Source organism: Temnothorax nylanderi, unplaced genomic scaffold (assembly GCF_030848795.1).
Source record: "Temnothorax nylanderi isolate EJ_2023f unplaced genomic scaffold, tnyl_v1.0 TNYL_tig0132_pilon, whole genome shotgun sequence".
In the NCBI taxonomy this organism is placed as follows: domain Eukaryota; kingdom Metazoa; phylum Arthropoda; class Insecta; order Hymenoptera; family Formicidae; genus Temnothorax; species Temnothorax nylanderi.
The window spans coordinates 175,167-196,169 of NW_027249194.1; the positions used below are offsets into that span (position 1 = coordinate 175,167).

At 41.4% G+C, this 21,003-nt stretch overlaps 2 protein-coding genes across 2 annotated transcripts in view; both read right to left on the reverse strand.

The window, feature by feature from the left end:
* Positions 1 to 21,003, reverse strand: part of LOC139776922 (paired box protein Pax-6) — a 354,486-nt gene that overhangs the window by 104,032 nt on the left and 229,451 nt on the right. The window lies entirely within an intron of this gene.
* LOC139776925 (proton-coupled amino acid transporter-like protein acs) lies at positions 10,192 to 13,026 on the reverse strand. The gene is made up of 6 exons (XM_071713970.1): positions 12,812 to 13,026; positions 12,204 to 12,558; positions 11,829 to 12,007; positions 11,351 to 11,622; positions 10,792 to 11,032; positions 10,192 to 10,306 (listed from the first exon to the last, which is right to left on the reverse strand). The coding sequence occupies exons 1-6, from the start codon at positions 13,024 to 13,026 to the stop codon at positions 10,192 to 10,194; spliced, it is 1,377 nt and encodes a 458-aa protein (XP_071570071.1).

The following is a 21,003-nucleotide window of genomic DNA, read 5'->3' on the forward strand; positions in this document are numbered from 1 at the left end:
GAGGCATCGGGCAACGGCGGAGCAACCGTGAGGTGAGTAACTGTTATGTTACTCGTTTATTATTTGCTCTGGCGTAATGGATTTCGTCTAAAATTCTCAGGCACGAGTTGATTCGCCTGCAATATTATTTAAGGTTTAACATTAGTGTAACGCCGCGCCGCGGCCGCCGAGTTCGAACGCCAACGTTGTGAGCATGCGAAAAAAGATTTATATCGATCGAACGCGGAACGTCGCGTCTCACTTATTCGCGCGGTCGTAATACCGTGATAAATTTTCTACAGATTAAATTATGCGAACAAATTAATGGAAATATACAGCAATTAACAGCGGTCGTGATCATTTTTCGTATTAGTATTTAAGATAAAATATTTATTAAAAATACGATTTAACAATTTAACGCGTGCAATCATTATTTTTTTAAATATTAATTACACTGCTTTAACGTGGATGTATTTGTGTATGTTACAGATCAACGCAGTGTTACAACTCCGCTGCTGCGCATCGATCGGTGAGTTACCTATTCATTTTAATTTTGGGCAATGGATTTGTGAAAATTATATTTCCTTAAAATCCTTCTCTCTCGCAGGATTTTGAAAGAGACATTCAAATTCGATTCACTATGTATATCTCGATTTGAATTTAGTCTCAATAATTAAATAACAAAATAACGTTATGTGTTAAATGATTCGATTCTTTATATGCGGGATGGACTATTTTTAGGTCCCCACCTAAATGTCTTTTTTTCTACGCCTTCTACCAAAAAATTTCGCACAAAAGTTGTTTCATCTTAAGAAGGACACAAGACGTTATATGTTATTAAATAATATAAGCTATAAGCTATAAGCTATAAGCTATAAGCTATATAAGGTATATGCTATTAAATAACATTATATGCTTTAAAACATATTCTCAATAATTACGTAACGTATATTTTATTTATATGCTCATATAAGAGAATGAAAAGCCAAATCAACGCTATCTCTTTCCTTAATTTCCTTCTTAATATGAAATAAAGATAAAATTAATTACGCAGCACAAGATTTCTTCCGTTCAAGTAAATAAACGATAAAGAGAGTGTAACGGACGAGACGTGTTTGTGACTGTGACAGTCAATTTCGTCCCGTGCGGACGAGATTTATCGTCCGAGTAAGAGTGTCTCGTTATTCCGCACGTCGAATTTCGCCGTGCGGACGTTCGAGACCACCGGAGTCATACCCGTCGTCAATTTTGTTTTCGACGCGGCAGTCGTTAGCGTTAGCGCTTACCCATAGCGATTCGCAAACGGGTGCCGTGAACGCCGCGCTGTTATTAGCATGTTGAACGACGCTGCGAGGAACGAGAACGTCGATCCGGCAGGCGTACGCGCCATTAATCCGCGCGCCGAATTACAAGCCACGCTGATGTTCAATGGCCCGAGTGCGATTTCCGCGCTGCGTTACTTTTCGCGCGCGCACGTTTCGCATCGACAACGCGTGTATTTTTTAGGAGTTCGGATGAGCGCCCGTTTCTCTTTCTCCCTTTCCCTTTCTCTCTCTTTCTCCCTCTTTTTTAAGAGATACGAGAGAACTTGACGTTCTCTTCATGATTTTTTTTATCAGTCGTCAGAGTCAGATAAATTTCCCCCGCATTTATATGAGCTGTTCGGTAGAAAGAAATAACATAAGTCTGTTTGAGTCATTCAAAACACAGAATTTACGGAAATATTAAAAGGTCAAGCAATTTGATTTTGTTGCAGTTTTTCCTTTCATATGCCCGTGAAAGAAAAAACTGAAAAAATGAAGATATATAAATTCGTGCCAAAATAGTTAATTACTATGTTCTTTAAAAAAAATATATATATATTTTATGAAAATGACTTATATCGTTATTTTATACGTATCTAACGTCTTATGCCTGGGTGATCACTAAAATATAACACACCGACGAATACGTTTAAGTTATCGAAACAGTTAAAATTAGCATATAGTTTGTTTGATATAACATAGTTTTCACAAATTTCTCAATTTTACGTCAAAAGAGATAGTTTGCTATATTCAGAATGACAAGAACTATCGCGATCAGCCATATGTATCTCATGGAAAATATAAATTTTCGAAGATCAAACTACCGATTTCAAGACCTCGAAAACACGCGTCCGGTCATGTATTCCAGAGTAGCCGATGAAGCTATCAAAGACGGTCTTCGCACGTGATTCGGCGAGAATGCGGAGATACGGAGAGAGGAGAATTGCGTTATATATATGCGCGTACCCACACAATCATACGTACACGCACGCACACGTAGGTGCAACCTGTTATTCGAATGTACAAGCGAACATGGAGCAAACGCGAGAGGAGGCCGAAAGGGAGCGAGACGAAGGATGCGAGGGTGCGGAAAATGGGGAAGGGTACGGGGAAGGAAGTTACGCGCGGAGGTGGCTCGCGTGGGTGGCGGTGGAGGTGGAGGCGGCGGTGGCGGCGGCGGTGGCGGTGGCGGCAGCGGCGGCGGTGGTGGTGAGGTAGTCATGACGACCGCAGCGACCAATCATCCGGAAGTAACGCAGCGCGAGATAACTCTGCATCCAATCAGGTTTAAAGCAGGGACGAGGCTGGCCATCCCCCGCAGAAAATCACCCCCGTAGCGAAATTTCCACCGTACGAGGGTAGATATACAAGACGACAGACGGCTTTCTCCCTCTCTGTCTTTGTCCCCCTCTCTCTCTCTCTCTCTCTCTCTCTCTCTCTCTCTCTCTCTCTCTCTCTCTCTCTCTCTCTCTCTCCCCCCTCCCCCCCCCTCTCTGTCTCTGTCGCGATCGCGCTCTACTCTCGAAGCCGAGATGACGACGGGACGATGGCGGTTGTTATCCCTCCTCCCGACGTTTTTTTTTCGTCTTTTAATTCATAACCTTCGACCGTCAGTGATAACCTGCAGGTCGCTGATAAGAGACCCGCGATGTCTAAGGGGAGAGATCTGAGGCGGAGGGGCGCGACGGCGGCAGTGGCGACTGATGAGCTCCGTGAAACTCGGAGATCGAGTTCTATATAGACGAAAGAGAAAAAGTCCAAGAGCAAAGAGCTTTCGGCACCGGATATCTAATCTTCAGAACCCGTTTCTCGCGATTGTTCGATTTTCCTGTTCCACGTGTTTCCCCCCTACGTATCCGTCCATGCGATTATTCAGAGCATGAAAATCCATACGCAGTAAAAATATACAGTGGATATTCTTAAATATCTATCTAAATAAATAGATGTCCAAAGATATTCTGATTAACGATTTTTCGCTATTTTGCAATATCCTGCTTTTTTAGATATATTTGTTAATATTGTTTTCTATATTTAATTAATGTTAACATATTAATACAAACAAGCATTAGTCAAAGGAACATAATCCTGGAAAATAATAAATACGTTACAATGTATTAAACGCATTGTACCGTAATTTTCATTTGCTTTCACAAAGATTCTTTACTTCAAAAATAAAAAAAATGTAATTCCATTACATAAATAATTTGCAACTTTGTTTTAATATAAAAGTGTTGTCTTTATACAGTAGCAAATATTAAAACAGGAATCATTAATTTTGTTTGCTACAAAATTGCTGCATTGTTACAATTATTTAATGATTCAACGACATTATCAGCTATTAATTTCTTTACGGACACTGGCACATGCTATATGTACACGTCTAGTTTTACATTAGTTTTGAATTTTTAGAACAATGTGGCAAATAAATATTCACCACAGAATCAGAAAAAGAAGAAAGAAATCCCGTTATACGATGTCAGATATAATATTTATGTCACTTGGTACTAAATCTCGTAATAGTACTAAAATACTTTTTACCTCTTAACTTTAAAAATTTGTCAAATATATCAGTTTAATCTTTCATTATGGTTTACGTAACTTTTCGTCGGCAGAACGCATTTTTCACGATGCGTTCGACGAGCGTATGTGCGCAACGCGATCCGCGCGCGCGTATTCACTCCGTCAAGGTACTCCGCGGAGGAAAAAGGGGGGGAAAAAGAGAACATGGCTTACACATAAACGCGTCGCCTTGTGTCGACATCGAAAATGCGTTTATGGTCTGGCAGCAGGCCGATAAGAAGCCCCATAAAACGAACGGCGTTCCATAAGTGTTCGCGGCGCAACTTCGACGGCTCCTTCGGCACTGCCGATGCCGGTCGTCCCGGTTGTATCTCGCATTTGTCACGTTTATCGACTTCGCGCCATGTACTCCGCACGGTTTCACCGTGACACAGTTCGACGCACGACAAACCCTATCCGCCCTCCGTCGCGGAATCGGAAGGGTGATACTTTCGAAGTGAGAAAGCTTTTTAACCCTTATCCAACAGCGACACCCGTTACGGCGATAACACCAATCTTGTATCGTCGTAAAGCTCTCGATAGAGTTAAACGAAGCAAGACAATATAATTAATCTTTCTCAAATGGTCACATTCCTACAAAATAAAGCTAGAACCAGAATTCTTCTGGAACAGATCGTATCTCCGGTGTAAGCGTTTCGTAAATTGGAAAGCAAAATATAAATGTTTGTTTTGCAAATGTAGAAAATAAGCTAATCTGAAAATTTTGAGAAAAAACTCTTTCTATTTTCTTTAGTAGAATTTATTAACAGAAGTATATTTTCATATACTTCTGAATATAGCAGAAACATGATATTTTTAGAAAAATCTGAGATTCAATTCCGTTTTTACTTACTTAACGCAATGATCACGATATCACTATTAATTATTGCGTCTATGTCATATCACTTATGTATTGTTACTAAAAATATTAAAGAATACCGTGAAAATATGAAGGCCGTAACAAATCTTTGGATATCTAATAGATTAATAGAATAATTAAGAATATTTACTGGATGTCTGTACAGGATAGGTGCACTGGTGCTCTCGCGGAAAATTCTCCCCGGACAGTTCACGCCCGGCAAATCTCGCGCGAAACCGAATTGCTAATTCGCTCCGTGTCTTCTTGATTACGATACAGGTCTAGGGAAGCGGAAGGAAATGAAGGAAGAAAAAAAAATTTCTTCCCGTCGCGCTCTCTTCGCTCCGTAGCGCGCCCACCTCCGCGCGGCGGGATGGATGGATGGATGGATGGATGAATTCCATCGTTATCGAGTCGCACCCCCGTTTTACAAACGGAGCAGGCCTCACCCCGCCCGCAAAATCTCTCGGCCGAACGTGCATATTTCCATTTGACACGCCTCGGCGGGCGCCTGATTTTATTAAAAACCCCCGTAACCCGATTCCGCGCGCTCTCCCACGGGGAATAAAATGTTTCTTTCGCACTCGCTCGGTTTCCGCGAGATGAGCGCGATCATTTTCGATGCCTCGATGATATATGGTAAGCCGCATGATTTTCTCTAGATAGGAATGAGATACAGTCCTGGAGACCTTAAGCAAATATATGTTACAGAGAAACTTGAAGAACGAAACATAAATTTAAAAAAAACTAACAGACGTTTTTTCTTGGACGAAAAAATCCTATTGAATTTTTTGATTACTAACGGTTTTTAAAAACCTGAAGTGTTTTCTATATTAATTTTTATATAAACTTAGGTGAATAAAGAAAAACTAAATCTTTTCAAACTCGTTACATAAGTTTTCTAGACAAAATATTCAATTTACCAAAATATGAATTAATTAAATAAGAATTAATTTTGTTCTTTAGATAGTTACAACCCACAAAATCGGAATCTCAAAAGATTTAAAGGTAATAATTTATTATTACAATGAAAACTTTACTAGTCATGTTGCTGTGACTACAGTTTGTTACTGACGTACTTGGCTTCTAATTTCGAAACTAGATTCAACATTTTGACATATAAGTATTCCTTGGTTGCCGAAAATTTGGAATATATCTATCGAGGGAAAGACGAAGAGCAAGACGAAGGAGGAGAGGAGAAAGTCGGCATGGTAAACGAGGTCGAGTGTTGGCAGCGTATAATTTCGATGACAAGCAAAGGGGTGGTTATCTCTCGTTGCTTCTCACCCTCTTTGCCACGGACTGCGAGTGGTGAGCCACCCCCGCGTGATTGTATTAATTCAAGCCGTCCCCTCCGCCCCCCCCCACCCGCCTTCCCATTTACACCTCACTCTCCCTTCCGTTCTGCCTCTTCCTCGCGTTTCACCCTCTCTCTCTTCGGACCCCGTGTCGACGTCACCCCTCCCGAAGCACAACTTCCGGGGACAAACGAAGCGTGTCGGCGTCGCGTATAATGAAGCGCGCTCGTTCGTTTCCTCGGCGTTTTCTTGTTACCCGTTTTCGTGTCCCGCGCAAAGATGCCCGTGTCGGCGCCTAAATCTAAATTCCGACGATCCTGAGATTCGTGAAGGTATAATAATAGCGCTAAAAGACGAGTTCAAGAATTTTAGAAAGCTGAAAAATAAAGAAAAATGTTTCCAACGTATCGTTGCAAAGTCATGGATAGTTAACACTGGTTGTGAATTGTATAGCGTGAATTAATTATTATGTTGCAGGAAAATTAATTATTAAATTTCAGCAAATTATAGGTCTTGAAATATAAAGGAATAAAAAATAAAACTTTCTACAGTTTCTACGTTTGTGCACCGATATTTGTGGAACACCGATGCATGATATTCGCCTGTCATTACACGAGAAAAGTATCGGCAGCTGTGTGTGTGTGGACAGATCGTGTCCATTGTCATTGGTGCAATATGCGTTATCTCGCCGGTGAGAGTGGATATCGTCTGGTAGGGGGAGGGAGTTACGGCTGGTGCACGTGCGGAGGGATGGTCGTCGGGCGCGTGAAGTGTTCGAAAAGACGGGAGTGGATGATCGTCGTTCGTGAAAGATCGAAGTAGAAGAGGTGGGTGGGAAAGGGGTACCAAGCCGTTTAGCGATATTTCACGGGGTTCTCGTCTCTCGTAAGGGTTTCCAGCGGCGCACGGTATTACTGGAGGCAGTCTTGCAGACTCGAGATAAGGGAAGCCCGGTTCTCCGTTTCCGACGGCGACTAAGGCGCTCGTTCCTCTTCTCCATCTTAGCCTCGCAACACGAGAGTGTGGAGGAAACCGGCGAAAGGAAAGCCGCGAGCAAACCCCTTCTGGTTGCTACGCAGTGTCCCTTTTCCTCCTCCCTCCTTCTCATCTCAGGTCCCTTTGCCCCCCTCCCCCGTCACCGTAAACTCGGTTAATATCTGCTTATCCTGTCTTACCATCCGTCTCCTTAGACCGTTTCGCTTCCTACGCGGCTTCCTTCTATTCGTCGTGTTAGTTCCTGCGAAGTATCGCGAACTTGCCAACGTCGACGACGCCGCGGAATATCCGCGGAACGTGAAGACGCGCGTGTGCCTTCGAAGACACGCAGGTACACTTGGCTATTTGTAGGAATTTACTATACGCAATCGCAAAAACGTCCTAGAAATAATATTTCATTATAAATATAAAAGGAAATAACTAATTAGTGTAAGGACGGCCAATTTTCGAGCAATAAAAAGATGTTAGAAAATAAATTTAGAGCTTATGTTTATTAAATTAAAATAATTAGTTTACGTTTCGAGCCATACTTGGTATTCTTCAGAACGACAGAAATAATGTACACGACAATTCATATTATAAAGATAGAAATATATAAATTACAATCTATTGAAAAAAGAAGAGATAATAACCGACATGGAGTTTACATTTGAAGTGATGGAATAAATAGTCAAAAAACAATGTCACAGTCAAAAATAATAAGTGAAAAATAAGTCATTAATTAAAAATAATATAAATAGCTATTGCTTTAAATGTAAGTAATTTCTTATTTGTAGAAGGAAATAAATAATCTTTATAAAAAAAATAATCCTTATAAAATTAAAAAGAATTTAAGAATTTCATATCAAAAAATTCTCCGTACAAAAGTAAAATTTTTGCTATTTATATGTATCAAGAGACACGGTAGTGTCTCGCGCCAAGTACACGCGAAGCGAGACCGCACCGTGATTTTACTACACGCAACTACGAATACGTTCTAAATCTGATGTCCATTATAGATATAATGAAAAATCAAATAAATATATAAGAAAATAAATAATCTTTACAAGAAAAAATCTAAAAATCTGAGACATTTCTTTATATAAAATCACGAAGTATCAAGTTTTTATTATTTACTTGTATTTGCTATATGCAACCACAAATACGTATTAAAATAATAATAAATGTTTCATTATAAATATAAAGAAAAATAAATAACTCTATAAAAAAATCTAAAGATCTCATATCAGTCATTATTGAAATTTCTCAAGACTATTTTGAGATTGCAAAATTTGATATTTCGAGACGTACGTGTACAATTTTGTACAATAAGTAAAAATTTTAAAATCCTCCATAATCACCATATTCTCTTCGAGAATTAACAACTAAAGAGGAGAATTTTTTGGGATTTCTACCTATTGTACAAAATCATGTCTCTAAGTATTAAATTTATCTTTATCTATTATCAGTTTGCAAAAAGATCTGATTATATATTGCAATGGATAGATTCTTATATATAACTATGTCATTTTTTGTATGTTTTTTTTTTCATAGCAAAATAAAGTTTTAATATCAGTCTTTTAATATCGGAATATATATGCCTCCAGCATCCTCCCTGATAATGAGGGGGTTAATAATTATCTGCTTTTGTAAAAAATATACTTTCTCCGCTAGCAAAACGGGGGAAACTTGGAATGAGGCGCTCAACGGCGATCCTGCCTCTCTCGGTTAAGCAATTAGCTGCTGTTTAAGTGCACGTGCGCTCGTGTGGTCGGTTAATCTCCGCAATTCCGCGCGGGGACTTCGTTTCGTTCCAATTAGAAAGGAAAATCTCAGTAACGATTTCTCGGTTGGTCGGTCGTTACTTATTTCTGAAAGGGACACGCACGTGTTCGTTCAATTTCGCCCCGGTACTTCCACGTACTTTCGCGATCGCTATTGCATGTTTCAACAGGTGTAACAATTCATACAAATACGTATGCCGGGTGTTCCTAAACGACCGGATAATATTTCATGTTCTTTGATGGATTTACGATCGATCCTTCCTATAGGAAGAATGCCAAGTGATTGTCATTGGAAACGAGTTTTTAATATTTGAAGCTTGTTATTAATACCGATGGAATAAAAATATTTATTATTCACTATACCTATTATTTCTATTATTTATTAATTTACACGCGGTATTTCTAATTTATTTTGCATACCACATAAGTAAAAAAATCTACGCATCTTGGATACTATTTTAATATTAAGCACATACATAATTCACGGTATAAGATAATCGATCTTTATACAATATATTTTTAGGCGTGTCGCAAGATAATAAGTTCTGGAATAATTTGTTTGGATACTTGGAATTATTTCGGTGAATTTAGTGTTCGGCGATCGGCGTGCGGCGCTTTCGCGATTCGTGCAATACTTTGAGCATCGCGGCATTCTTGGTAACTCATCGATATAATTATTAAACGGAACGTTTTCTCTCGGGGGCTGGCCGGCGAGGGTAGCACGGCGAGGGAAGCCGACGACGGGTTCGGTGGAGTCCCACACCACACCCGGTGTATCCTCCGGTAATGAACGCAGCCACCTTGAACTGGCAAACGGATGAGCGGCCAGGCATAGGGAGTCTGTAAGAGCGAATCTGAGAGAGAGAAAGAGAGGACGGCCTCCCCGAAGAGTGACGGGGGACACGGTAGGTTAGGACGTAGGGGAGAGTGGCGGCGGGGGAAGCGGTAGCCACTAAAAGGGGTTGTGTCCTCTATGTGATGAAAGCACCCTTCCGTGTCCCGCTGAGACTCTCTCTTCGCGCAGTCACCGCCGCCGCCGCCACCGCCGCCGCCTCTGCTTTGGTTCCTTTTCCTATGGCTAGAGAGAGAAAGAGAATGCCCTTGTCCTCCTTCTCTCTCTCTCTCTCTCTCGTCGTTTGCGCAACGTCGTCCCCCTGGCCTTCACGTGCACCCACACAACTGTACATTCGCCGTGTCGATACGTGTCTGCCAGTTTCCACGTGTCTCTGCCTCTCTCTCCCTTCCTCTCTCTCTATCATCATGTGTCCCACGTGTGTGTGCGTGATAAGCCCAGCAGCAGCAGCAGCAGCAGCAGCAGCAGCCATTGACGCCTCGGTGATCTGACGCGATTATACGTCGCGCTTCTCTCGCCGTATTCCCTCTTTTCTCTCTCCTTTTTTCTGGCTCTCTTCGCTTTTTGTCCCTCACGAGCTTCACGCCTTTTTCGCGGTTTTTCCAGCCGCCTCGCCGCCGTCGTCGCTGTCGCCACCGCCGTCGCCGCCACCGCAGCTGCCGTGATTAGGCTGAATCGCGCGTAAACGATGACGGCTTTAGAGCCGCACTCGAAGACAAAAATGGAAAACGCCACGAGGCATACCGACGGTATTTTCATCGGGCTGCGGACTACGAACAGAGACTAGATTAAGATAACACCGTCGTCGCGCTCCGGCTTCAATCCCTGAAAAGAATAAAACGTTTATCATCTCGTCGGTCTTTGTATTGACGTAAATGCGAATATTTCCAACCGTATTCATGATCAAGATTCTAGATGAGTTTGAAAGCATTATTCGACAAGCGGAAAAGCTATTTTAGTTTTTAGTCTGTCATCAGACCATCTTCAGTGTGATAAATTAAGAAAACACATAAACACCGGTAAACAAACAGATATAGAAATAAAAACCGCAATACACGCATTAATCGCATTAGTTCTTGTTGCAATATAAAATTCGAATCAAACACACATCCTATTACTTCGATGTATAAAAATCGAGAAGTAACTTATTAAAGTATTATTTAATAATGATGCTCCGTACCCGTATCTAAAATACTTGACGATTAAGATGAAATTAGTCGTCACAGCACACAAGGCTGCGATGAAAGCGATGGAAAACATAGAGCCGCCTAGAATCAGTCTCCATTTAAACTTGCCGTAATCTTCGTGATGCACGAGAATGTACAAGGTAACCGGGATCAACGTGGCCAATGTAGATATACATATAGCGCCGACCAAACCGGTAAACAGATCGAGCTTCGGGATCGCCGCTGCCAGAATACCTGCAAAATACAGTGATCCCGCTTTATCTCGGAAAATTTCCGTTCGCCGAGCAACAACGATATACGCGTATCGATTAGCGTAATTAGAGCAAATTAAAGCAAGTAACGCAGCTAGCAACGTTGTGGTAACTCTGGAGTGATCCGGTCAAACGAGACTTCGACAAAATTGAGCATCTATATCGAATTCCGCGAAAGTGGATTCCTGAACTTTAGTAATATCTGGGTCCAAAGCGGACTGTAATCGGATGGATTGATCGATTCCACGAAGTTGGTCGCTTCGGAATAAGGAAAGGGAGAGGGATTCAATTCGCCGCGCACCATCGAGCTCGGCCGAGTTTACCTTCAAGTTAACGAGGGAGAGCGGAACAACGCGCGAAAGAGGTTTGAAGAGAAATTGTTGTTTACACGTAACGATGGTGATGCCGAAACGAATGATCAAATCCCACAGGAACGGTGTTCCTTTACAGGTGCCATCTTCGATGGCTGGAATGGCATAGCCGTCCTTCAGAATCCTAATGGGCATGTAACATTGCAATCCATACGTGAAGTATATTGCCAGCGCTTGCATTATCAGTGCCGCTATCGTCGGTCTAAATAGCCGATGAAACATGAGACACGTATTAGTACAGAAAGTATTTCGAAAGTAACGAACTTTGTAGTCATATTTCTTAACCCTTTGACCATCAATTATGGAAAAATCCGCACATTCAAGAAAAGATACTTTTAATGAAGCAATTAGAACAGGGCCCTAAATATTTATGTTTTTGGGTTATTGTAGTTGATGTAATCACATTACCCGTCGTGCGTCTCATGATTACGGATAAAATTGCCAAGCGCATCGGGTCCCCACTTCAAGTAACCAATAGATCCGACGAGAATGTGTATCAAGACCAAAAATGCCATGCCCCAGTTCAGTATTCCGCATGGTTTAACATAATCCCAAGGTTTTTTCATACTATGTTCTATCGCTAGTATCTGAAAGATGCAAACATAGTAATTCGAAGCGTTATTATCAAATGACATGCGTCATTATTGAGAACAAAACCGTAAGAAACAATCTTAATAAAATAGAATTAAAATAAATAAATTATAGAAAAATAAAAATAAAATAAAAACAAATTAATTATAGAAAATAGGAACTGACTTGATTTATTAGAGATTAAAGACTCACCACTCCCGGCGAACACATACTGAAGAAAACCATGCCGATAAACTTCGGGTACATGTTTATGTTCGGCCCGATCGTGTTCCATTTGTCGCTGATTCCGTCTTTCAAAGCGTACACGACTCCAATAAGCCCGGCGGCCAAGAGCAAAATGTTTCCGGCAATAGAAATCGGCGCGATGTCCGCTAGATTCTTCAACATATTCATTACAAAAAGAAGTGGAAATATCATGAGCGCATAGTAGCCTTGACCGATGACTTTTTCACTGTCCACGCCTTCTTGGATTATGCCGGAAATGAACACGACGTAAACCGAACCGATCCCGATGTAACACGCTAACATCGTGATATCGACGATGAGTCTACAAGCAAATGGAAACTCAAAAAAATTGCCCTGTCTCTCTAATACATTTAATACACTTACAATTAGCGTATTGTATTCATCTCTTCGTAGTAAAATACCGTAGTGTATTTCCATTACATTTAATAATTATATCTACAATTATATCTCGCCGTGTTTTAGTGGAAAGTATCGCATTGATATCATACAATACGCATTTTGCCGTGCTATAAAGGTATCCAGCGTGAAATAACGCGATTACTGATATTACGAACGTTGCAGCGCGCGGAGAGAGCCACGGTTTTCGCACATCCGTGGTTAAAGTGGCGACTACCACCTCGTCATACACCAAGACGGGTTTCCTCAGACGAATGCACATCATGTGGTGAATTCTAACGAGTAACTGAAGAGACCCGGTTATCAGTAGACCCATAAACGCCGTACCGACAATCCCGATAAAGAGCCCGACGCAAGCAAACGCGTTCGGCATGGCGAAGAGACCCGTTCCAGCCGCACTTTTTATCAAGTTTGCGAGAGATCCAAAGTCTCTGCAAAAACAAGAAATAAATCACGTAATGATGAACAAAATAATATGAGTAGGTGCGAAATAATAGGTAGAGGGCGAAGAGAGGATTATAAGGGATGTAATTATAAAATCTATTCTATTCTTATCTTTTTTATTATTATTCTTTTTTATGTTTTCTATCTAGCTATTTCTATTCCTTTGTCTCAACAGTAGATTAATATATTCGAATCATCTCTTTTTTGTTTCTTTTTTTTTTAAATATAATTGAATACATTTTGATCGAGGCTTTTTTCTAAATAAATATAAGCACTTCCTGAATTCAATTATGATTTGAAAAAAGTCAATCCTTTTGTCCTCACAATTTTTGTTACCTATAATAATTTTATAAAGTTGAACGGGATTAAATCATTGTCTATTTATTTTTGAAGAGATTAAAGGAAGGATTAAAAAGATCAGTGAGATATGTACTTCTCAAGAAAAAGGTACATAAAGATCGAGTGATTTTACAGAAGAGCACTTCAAAAGTTTTAATGCTATTTGGCGCCACAACTTCACATCCTTTGCATTGATTTATTCTCTTTCTCTTTGTCTATTTCAAATCGAGTTTACAGGTAGAAGCTGTTATCAGGTGACAAATTAAATAAAAATTTAAAATAAATCTTTAAAATTATATTTGCTTCAAGTCACGAGAGAACTGTGCATAACCCTATTTTTTAGACACTTAAACATATCAAAAAATTATTTTATGTAGTTTAAAATGTACAGGAAACAATCTACTTTGTAAAAATTTTAAATTATATTTTAATAAATTCAAAAAATGCATATTTCGTAAAAAATAACATTTATATTCTATAAATATAATTAATATTGAAATAATAGTCTAAAGTAATAAACGCACGCGAATTTTATAGATATAATTCAATTATATTATATAATATTTTATCAAGATGTAGATCTAATAGTGAAAATTTCATTTTGACATCGTCAAAGAGAAGCAAATTAGATCCAGCATTCAATGTGTCAATACACATTAAAATTAAACAAATAATTTGAAAAAACAAACATACGACACTGGTTTGTAAGTGACACGATGCAAGTGAGGATTATAGATTTCTTCAGTGGTAGGCTCGCTCGGTTGTTCTTCAGCTTTTGGGTTATCCCTAAGTTATAGAAACGTCATATTAAAAGCAATTCAAGTATTTTATAATCAATGTTAATAAAGGTTCTAATTGCAACTATATTTTTTGAAACTTTCCAGCTGTAATTGCCAGTTTGCGATACTATATTTTTATTAGGATTATATGCAAAATTATATGAGTATACTTTTATTGCAAGTTATACTTTATATTTATTTGCAAGCGATATAATATTTTTTTGTGTTTCTTCATATTTTTCAACCATATTATTAGATAAAGACATAATGTCATTGTGAGTCAATCATGCGATTCAAGTCAATAACGAACCAGCAGCTAGTCCCCAAATTTTACGAGATCCGTCTCTAGCTCATTAATTCTATAAATCGGGCCGCGACAGAGCTGCAATGCGCTTTGAAAAAAGAACTCGGAAGATCTACTTACATCTCAATCTGTCAGTCTGCACGAAAATAGGCAGTTGTGGAAACACGATTTCTTAATACGAATACCGCCTGATCGCGCGTCAATCCGTTACGATCGAACCGCTGACGCGGCCCAAGGAAAGAATCTCTCTCTCGCGTCGCAATCTTCCACGGTACGTCGACTCGTGACAGCCGTCGGCTCTCACGGCTGATTACGGCCGATTAGCCGACATTAGCATGGATTTCTCGCGCAACTAATTTTCACGGGGAGAGAACGCGCGAGCCGGGGATGGATGTGCCCGGCCGCGGTCGGGCGCCGGTATTGTGATCCTCTCGCTCGGCTGGGCCGAGCTGACCGACTTAGCGCGCGCGAACGCGAGAGCTCAGTTACGGAGCTTTCCCGTGAAGGATTTAACGCCCCGCGGATCCTCACGGATTGGATAAAGGGGATCATGGACGACGTCCGCCGCTCGTGGGCTTTAACCGTGAATCGTCGCGGTTAAGGCCAACGACAAACCGCTTTCTTCTCCTCGCCCCTTCGGAGATGAAACTTTCTTGTGTCAGCAGCGTTCCGCCGGATCTGGCCGGATCCTCCCTCAGATATTTCTTTCGTCGATGTCTTTGGGTCGATCTCGCTCTTAGGGATGTACATAGAACGAGATCTGTCGGGCGAGTTAACCCACAGATTGCTCGTGAAAAGCTGGTGCGCGAGATGTAACTCACTTAAAATTTTTTATACGTGTATTTTATTTTATATACTTCTTGTAATATAAGGCGTGTTACAAAAATTATAATTTTATTTATTTTATAATAAATTTTATATTAAAGTGACTAAAGTAAATTTGAATTTACTTGTAAAAGATTCTTAAAGAATATCATTTAATAATGTGTAACTTAATTGCTAAATCAAAAATTTTTTTCTCGTTCCATCTTTATTTCTAAAATTTTTTAATATATTCTGTTAAAAAAGCCCCTGATGCCCCCTTAGTATTCTTCATAATGAAGTAAACGTCGGAATAGTTTTTTGTAAATATGTCAATGCTCGTCTCTTAGCGATATCATATGTGATATTTACAGCGTATGTGATATATCTGATATTAGGAGTCTAATAAAAAAATAAAAATCTCGTTGTTTTCTCTCAAATTTAAATCCTACCAAAACTGAATTAGATTGAAACCGTTCGAAATTAGAAAGAAGCGGTTTTTGAGGAGGTTAATGGATCTCCGGTCTCCGGCGCGTTACGAGGTGGGTATATCGACCGGGGTGCGGCGGAGGGACGGTGCCGAAGGTAAAAACGTGAAAAGGGACGATAATATCGGGGACGTCCCGCGGTTCTCGACTGTGACTAAATCCGCGGTGCCCATGCAGTGTTTACACTCGAGATGATGCCTCCTAATGCTAATACGTCGCCTGGGCGCGACGCAATACGCGGCCGTATAGCCCCCGGGTCTCCCGGTTTCTTAATGCTCAATCGCAATCCAATGAAAAGTGTATGAATGGCAAGCGATTATCAAGTCGAGCGGGCGCCCTCAATGTGTCCGTCGAGGCGTCCGCGGTAACCCCGCTGCGTTAACCGACGTCGAAGCCGAGCCAAATGGTACGAATCGCCCTCTTCTGTCTCCCTCTCACGGAGAGACCCTCCCTTCCTCCTTTCCCTGCGTCGCGTCCCGGTTCTTCTCCTTTTTTTCTCTTTTCTCCGCTCGATGGACCGGTTAGCGACCCCGTAAACTCCCGTGGAACAAATTTGGAAACGCGACGCAGCACGTGGCTGGGTATCGCTGGGCGCATTCGTTGTTATTAATCGAGTCAAAGGGCAACTGCCGCGGTAATTAGCCGCGATAATGTACATTGCACAATAAACGGCGGCGCGGGCGGTTAATAGCAAAAGAAGATTGGAGACAACGGCAGATAAATGCCTCGGCACCTCTTGAACCTTTTAATGTCTAATGTACGTTAAATAGATCGATGAGAATCATTGCAATGATAAATGCGGCAACGCAATATTTCCCAATGATAAAATTAATCGATTGAAAATATAACAATATGATATACTTTGTAGCTATAGCATGGAGCAAACTACGGAAATCGCGTCGGACGATATCGTGTTATATTTCATTATAATTATAATTATAATTGCTCGATTATAATTACCGTTCGATAGTGGAACGTTGCCGGAGAGAGGTGTGGGGCGACGGGGGATTTTCTCCCTCGTATCGATAATTAGCTGCCGATGGTTTTCCATGAAATATCGATAATCGTGTGTACCACTAACGAGCGCGATTTCCAATGCGGCAAAAGAGGTACCGGATATGCAGAGGGGGAGGCAACAATTAGACAGATCTAACATGTCTGACGCGTGCTTTTTCCGCATTGTTGCCGGCGGCGAGCGCGATGCGCAAAAAGCCTTTTTGTCGGCGTGTACGTCGAAAATGTGACGTTATTTATCGGAGAAACGTTCGATTCGATTCGGAGCAAACGGGTGCGGTACAAACGGCGTGGCGGGGCGAAGCAGTTTCATGCGGCGCGGCGGGACGGCTCGCGGGCTCGTTGCGCGTTCGAAAAATTATTCGAGGATTTTGCCGCTGACGTTTTTGCGTTTCGCTCAGCCCCCGCGGGGACGACGTGTGTGCGCACCGGCCACGAAGAGAAGAGTATAACCTGGACCATGGTACTGCCCGTTGCAGCCGCCCCGATGGCATTCCACCGACCGATTTTGTTTGCCGACACGCCGTTTGCCCCGCGCGCCGTGCCGCGCACTGAAGGATCGTTTTTCGGAGTCACTGATTCGCGTCATATCCGGGGTTCGAGAGCCGAGAGCCTGGGCACCTCCCGCAGGGGGTGCCTCGAGATTCTGCACGTGCCGCGATGAGATATCCGTCCGATCGAAAGTGCATCGCTGACCGATGCTGATATTCTCCGACGGGATGTTTGTGTTCAAGCTATTAGCTATTAGACATCAGTCTTTTCGAATTAATATGTCGAGGAAATGAAACGAGTGTTTCTCGGATAATCAACTCTCGAATAATCTCTAAATTTCATAGAGTGGTTTCGCCACTAATATATTAGAGTAATTGATAGTCACTCCAAAAGAGAGAGTTGTCACTCTAAATGCAGGCACTCATAAGGTAGGAGTGAATTTTCTACTCAAATTTTTAGAGCGGCTATTCTATCGGAGTGATACGATCTCACTCTAAAGCTATAGTGAATCACGAGTCACTAAAGATCGACTGATAAATAACTTTAACAGAGTGAAATTTTCCATTTATAATTGTAGAGTGACATAATTCACTCCTATGGACGCTAATCTACTGCACTCGAAAAGAGTGCCCTTTCACTCAAATAGAGTGCGATTTCACTTCAACTTATAGAGCGCAATTTTACTCTTTCTTAGAGTGGCGAATCACTCGAAGTGCACAGGCTCAATTTTCACTTTTCGTTACATTTGCATTTCATTCGTTTTGAGTGATATTTCACTCTTCAACTTTAAGAGAGAACAGAATTCAAGGTTTAGAGATTAGAAAAATTATTCCGTTGATAAGTTCAACAGCGTGAATTTACAAGATGTCATTATGGAAACTTTTTGTTGTTGATTTAACAAAAGTCGCGCACTGCAAATCCAAGTGTGTTATTTAACTGACACATTTGACTGAAGCTCTTTTTACATATCTCTTCATGTGTTAAATTACGTCATTTAACATGTTTAATCGTATTAAATCAAAAGTTAAGGGTCGATTCAGACCAGCCGTGCCGTACCCGTACCGTATCCGTATCGTTAACATTAGACAAGGATGGAGACAATAGGAATCCTTGTCTAATGTTTCTGTTCCGTGCACGGTACGGATACGGCACGGCTGTGTCTGAATCGACCTTAATACGTTCAATCGTGTTAAATGACGTGATTTAAAACGGCAAGAAATGTGTAAGAAGAGCTTCAGCTAAGATAACACATTTGGATTTGCAGCGTGAATAATTATCGAATGTGCTCTGCGGTGTGCATGTCCCGATGATTTTTATCTTTCTTGTTAACGCGCATCTTATGATCTTATAAATCTATCGTGAAATCATTTACGAAAGATTATTTATTCGATTTACCCGATTTATGGACTTTCTCATTTATTTTCTAGCGATTTCATTGCTATAAGTCAGTTGGCCAATGTTTAACAAAGTAAGCCCTTCTTTCATCCTTTTATCCCGATTTAGTTTTGAGTATGCTCGTTAGCTCGAATACGGTCATTCGGGATAAAGAAAATGGGTGTTGCTGAGACGCGCGCGAAACAAGAACTGGCGCAGCGTCTAACACGTGCGAGAGAGTTATATAGATCGCGTCAGATGTACCGGCCGATCCTCCTATTGAACGCGTTTCAGAGTCGGACCGATCGGGGACACCCATCGAGCTCACATTCCGGAATAATTTAATGACTGTACACTCCGACTCCGGTATTGCTCCGGCGTTGCCTGTCGCCGCGGGCCGACGCTGGTTAAACGCTTCACAATTAAACACGAAATCCCGGGGTATCGGTGAACGCCGCGCCGCGCGCCGGAATAACTGTCGGGAAAGCTCTAGCAACGATCTCGCCGTCGAACTCTTTAACGTGTTTAAAATGAGCCTCTGAGACACGAGTGATATGCCAAACGCGCTCGACTTTTCCGCGCGATGGAGTTCTATCGTGAACGATTTGATGATGATGCTTTGGTACTTTGTATATAAAATTTTGGAAATATATAGAAAAAAGAAGAAAGAGAGAAAGAGAAAGAAAGAAGTTAAAGATGTTGAGTAGCCGAGTTGAGGATGGAGTTGGAATAAGAAAACATCAAATCTTGTATACCAAAGCGAAGTAAAAGAAATGATTATTCTTCTTAAATAAACCTATAACTAAATATATTAATTAAATATTTTAAAATCTGAAGATTAAGCATACCTCGGTATCTACAGAATAAAGATATTCGGCGTAACGCGGAAATTACATTTCTTAATATGGAGAACCAATACAAGGGATGAAATTTAGGATGTAGCCTACTTTGTGTTCTTCAGTATAAATTCCTGCATTGGATTTCGGAATATTAATCGCGTTTTCGTTTTTGTTGTACAAATTCAAGCATTTTTTCGCGTTAACGACGTTCTATAAATGCGCAGCGCGTTTTCGCGCGGCGATGACGCGCGTTTTTCGGGCGCGCGAAGCGCATTTTAGGAGTGCGCGTGATTTTAAACGGCGATGTGCACGCGTGTGTGGAGGAACGAAAAAAAAACCGGAAACGCAAAGGGAGCGGAAGGTGGCACCGTGCGCGCAACGGCATGACGGGAGGACGGGAGGCAGGGAGGGGACTGTCGGACAGCGTTGGAACCACAAGAGTGTGAAAATGTTTTGCAATTTCGAAATCAGGCGTGCCTGCTGGTTTACGCCAAAGCGCGTTACCGGAAACCGCCAACCGGCGGGCTGCGGACAGCACCGGCATCCGCCGCAAAAGCGGATTGCGGTTTCGCTGGGTAACACGCATTAAAAACGCTCGACGCACACGCGTGAGCTCGAATGCGATACGAATCCGGGCCTCTCTCGCCGTTTTTCTCTCTCTCCGTCTCTTTTCATCACGCAACAGAATAAATCTATCTATTGCTCTCTCTCTTTCTCCCTCGTCCTTTCTGTCTCTCTTTCAGAGACTGCCATGTTCTACACGCCGCGGCCGATCCGATCGCCTGTGTTCGCGCACGATCTGCTGGAAAAAAAAACAATACGGATTAACGCTCCCGCGTAAATCACGTTGTGGAAAACGCTCGGTTTCGCGTTAAAGTTGGCGTTCTCAATCGCGCGTCGCGATGCTAGAGCGCGTGTTAGGGCGCGACTAATATTATAATCGCGTGCTCCGAATTTGAAGGAAATAACATGACATGCGCGTTTAAGAAACGCTTCAATGTTTCACTTTCACATTAAACATTGACGGAATTTTGGCGCCTCTTTTAGGTGTAGGCAAAATTATGAAAAATTCTTCTATCGAGATCAAATAATTCCTATCGCAATAGCTTTGCTGCCCACCACACTCGAAGGTGAAACACATCCAGGATTGGAAAAGTTAATAGATCTTGTAGACCCGGCCTAAAGTAACGATTAAAGTAATTGTTCGATTCGTTACCGTTAAATGTAACTGCGTTACTGTTACAGTTACTACTACCTAAAAAAAATAACGCCGTTAACAAATCGTTACTGAAAAAAAATAACTTGTAATGGTAACGCGTTACTTCCCAATCCTAGAAACATCTTACGGCAAGATTAACGTTAATGCGCGGTTCACGTTAATCTAATGAGATAATGGGGTTCACGTTAAGATAATGTCTATTTTAATTCAACGCTCGACTCAACGCCTTGCTCCACGTCGGTCGCTTCGAAAGGACG

What these genes read in the sequence shown, in the direction of transcription:
- LOC139776925 (XM_071713970.1), bottom strand. Translation starts at nt 13,026, where the DNA reads ATGCCGAACGCGTTTGCTTGCGTCGGGCTCTTTATCGGGATTGTCGGT. An exon ending in AAACTCGGCCGAGCTCGATG is followed by an intron (nt 11,033 to 11,350) that starts GTGCGCGGCGAA and finishes TGTATTTTGCAG; the next exon opens with GTATTCTGGCAGCGGCGATC. An exon ending in GTCAAGTATTTTAGATACGG is followed by an intron (nt 10,307 to 10,791) that starts GTACGGAGCATC and finishes GCGGCTCTAAAG; the next exon opens with CCGTCATCGTTTACGCGCGA.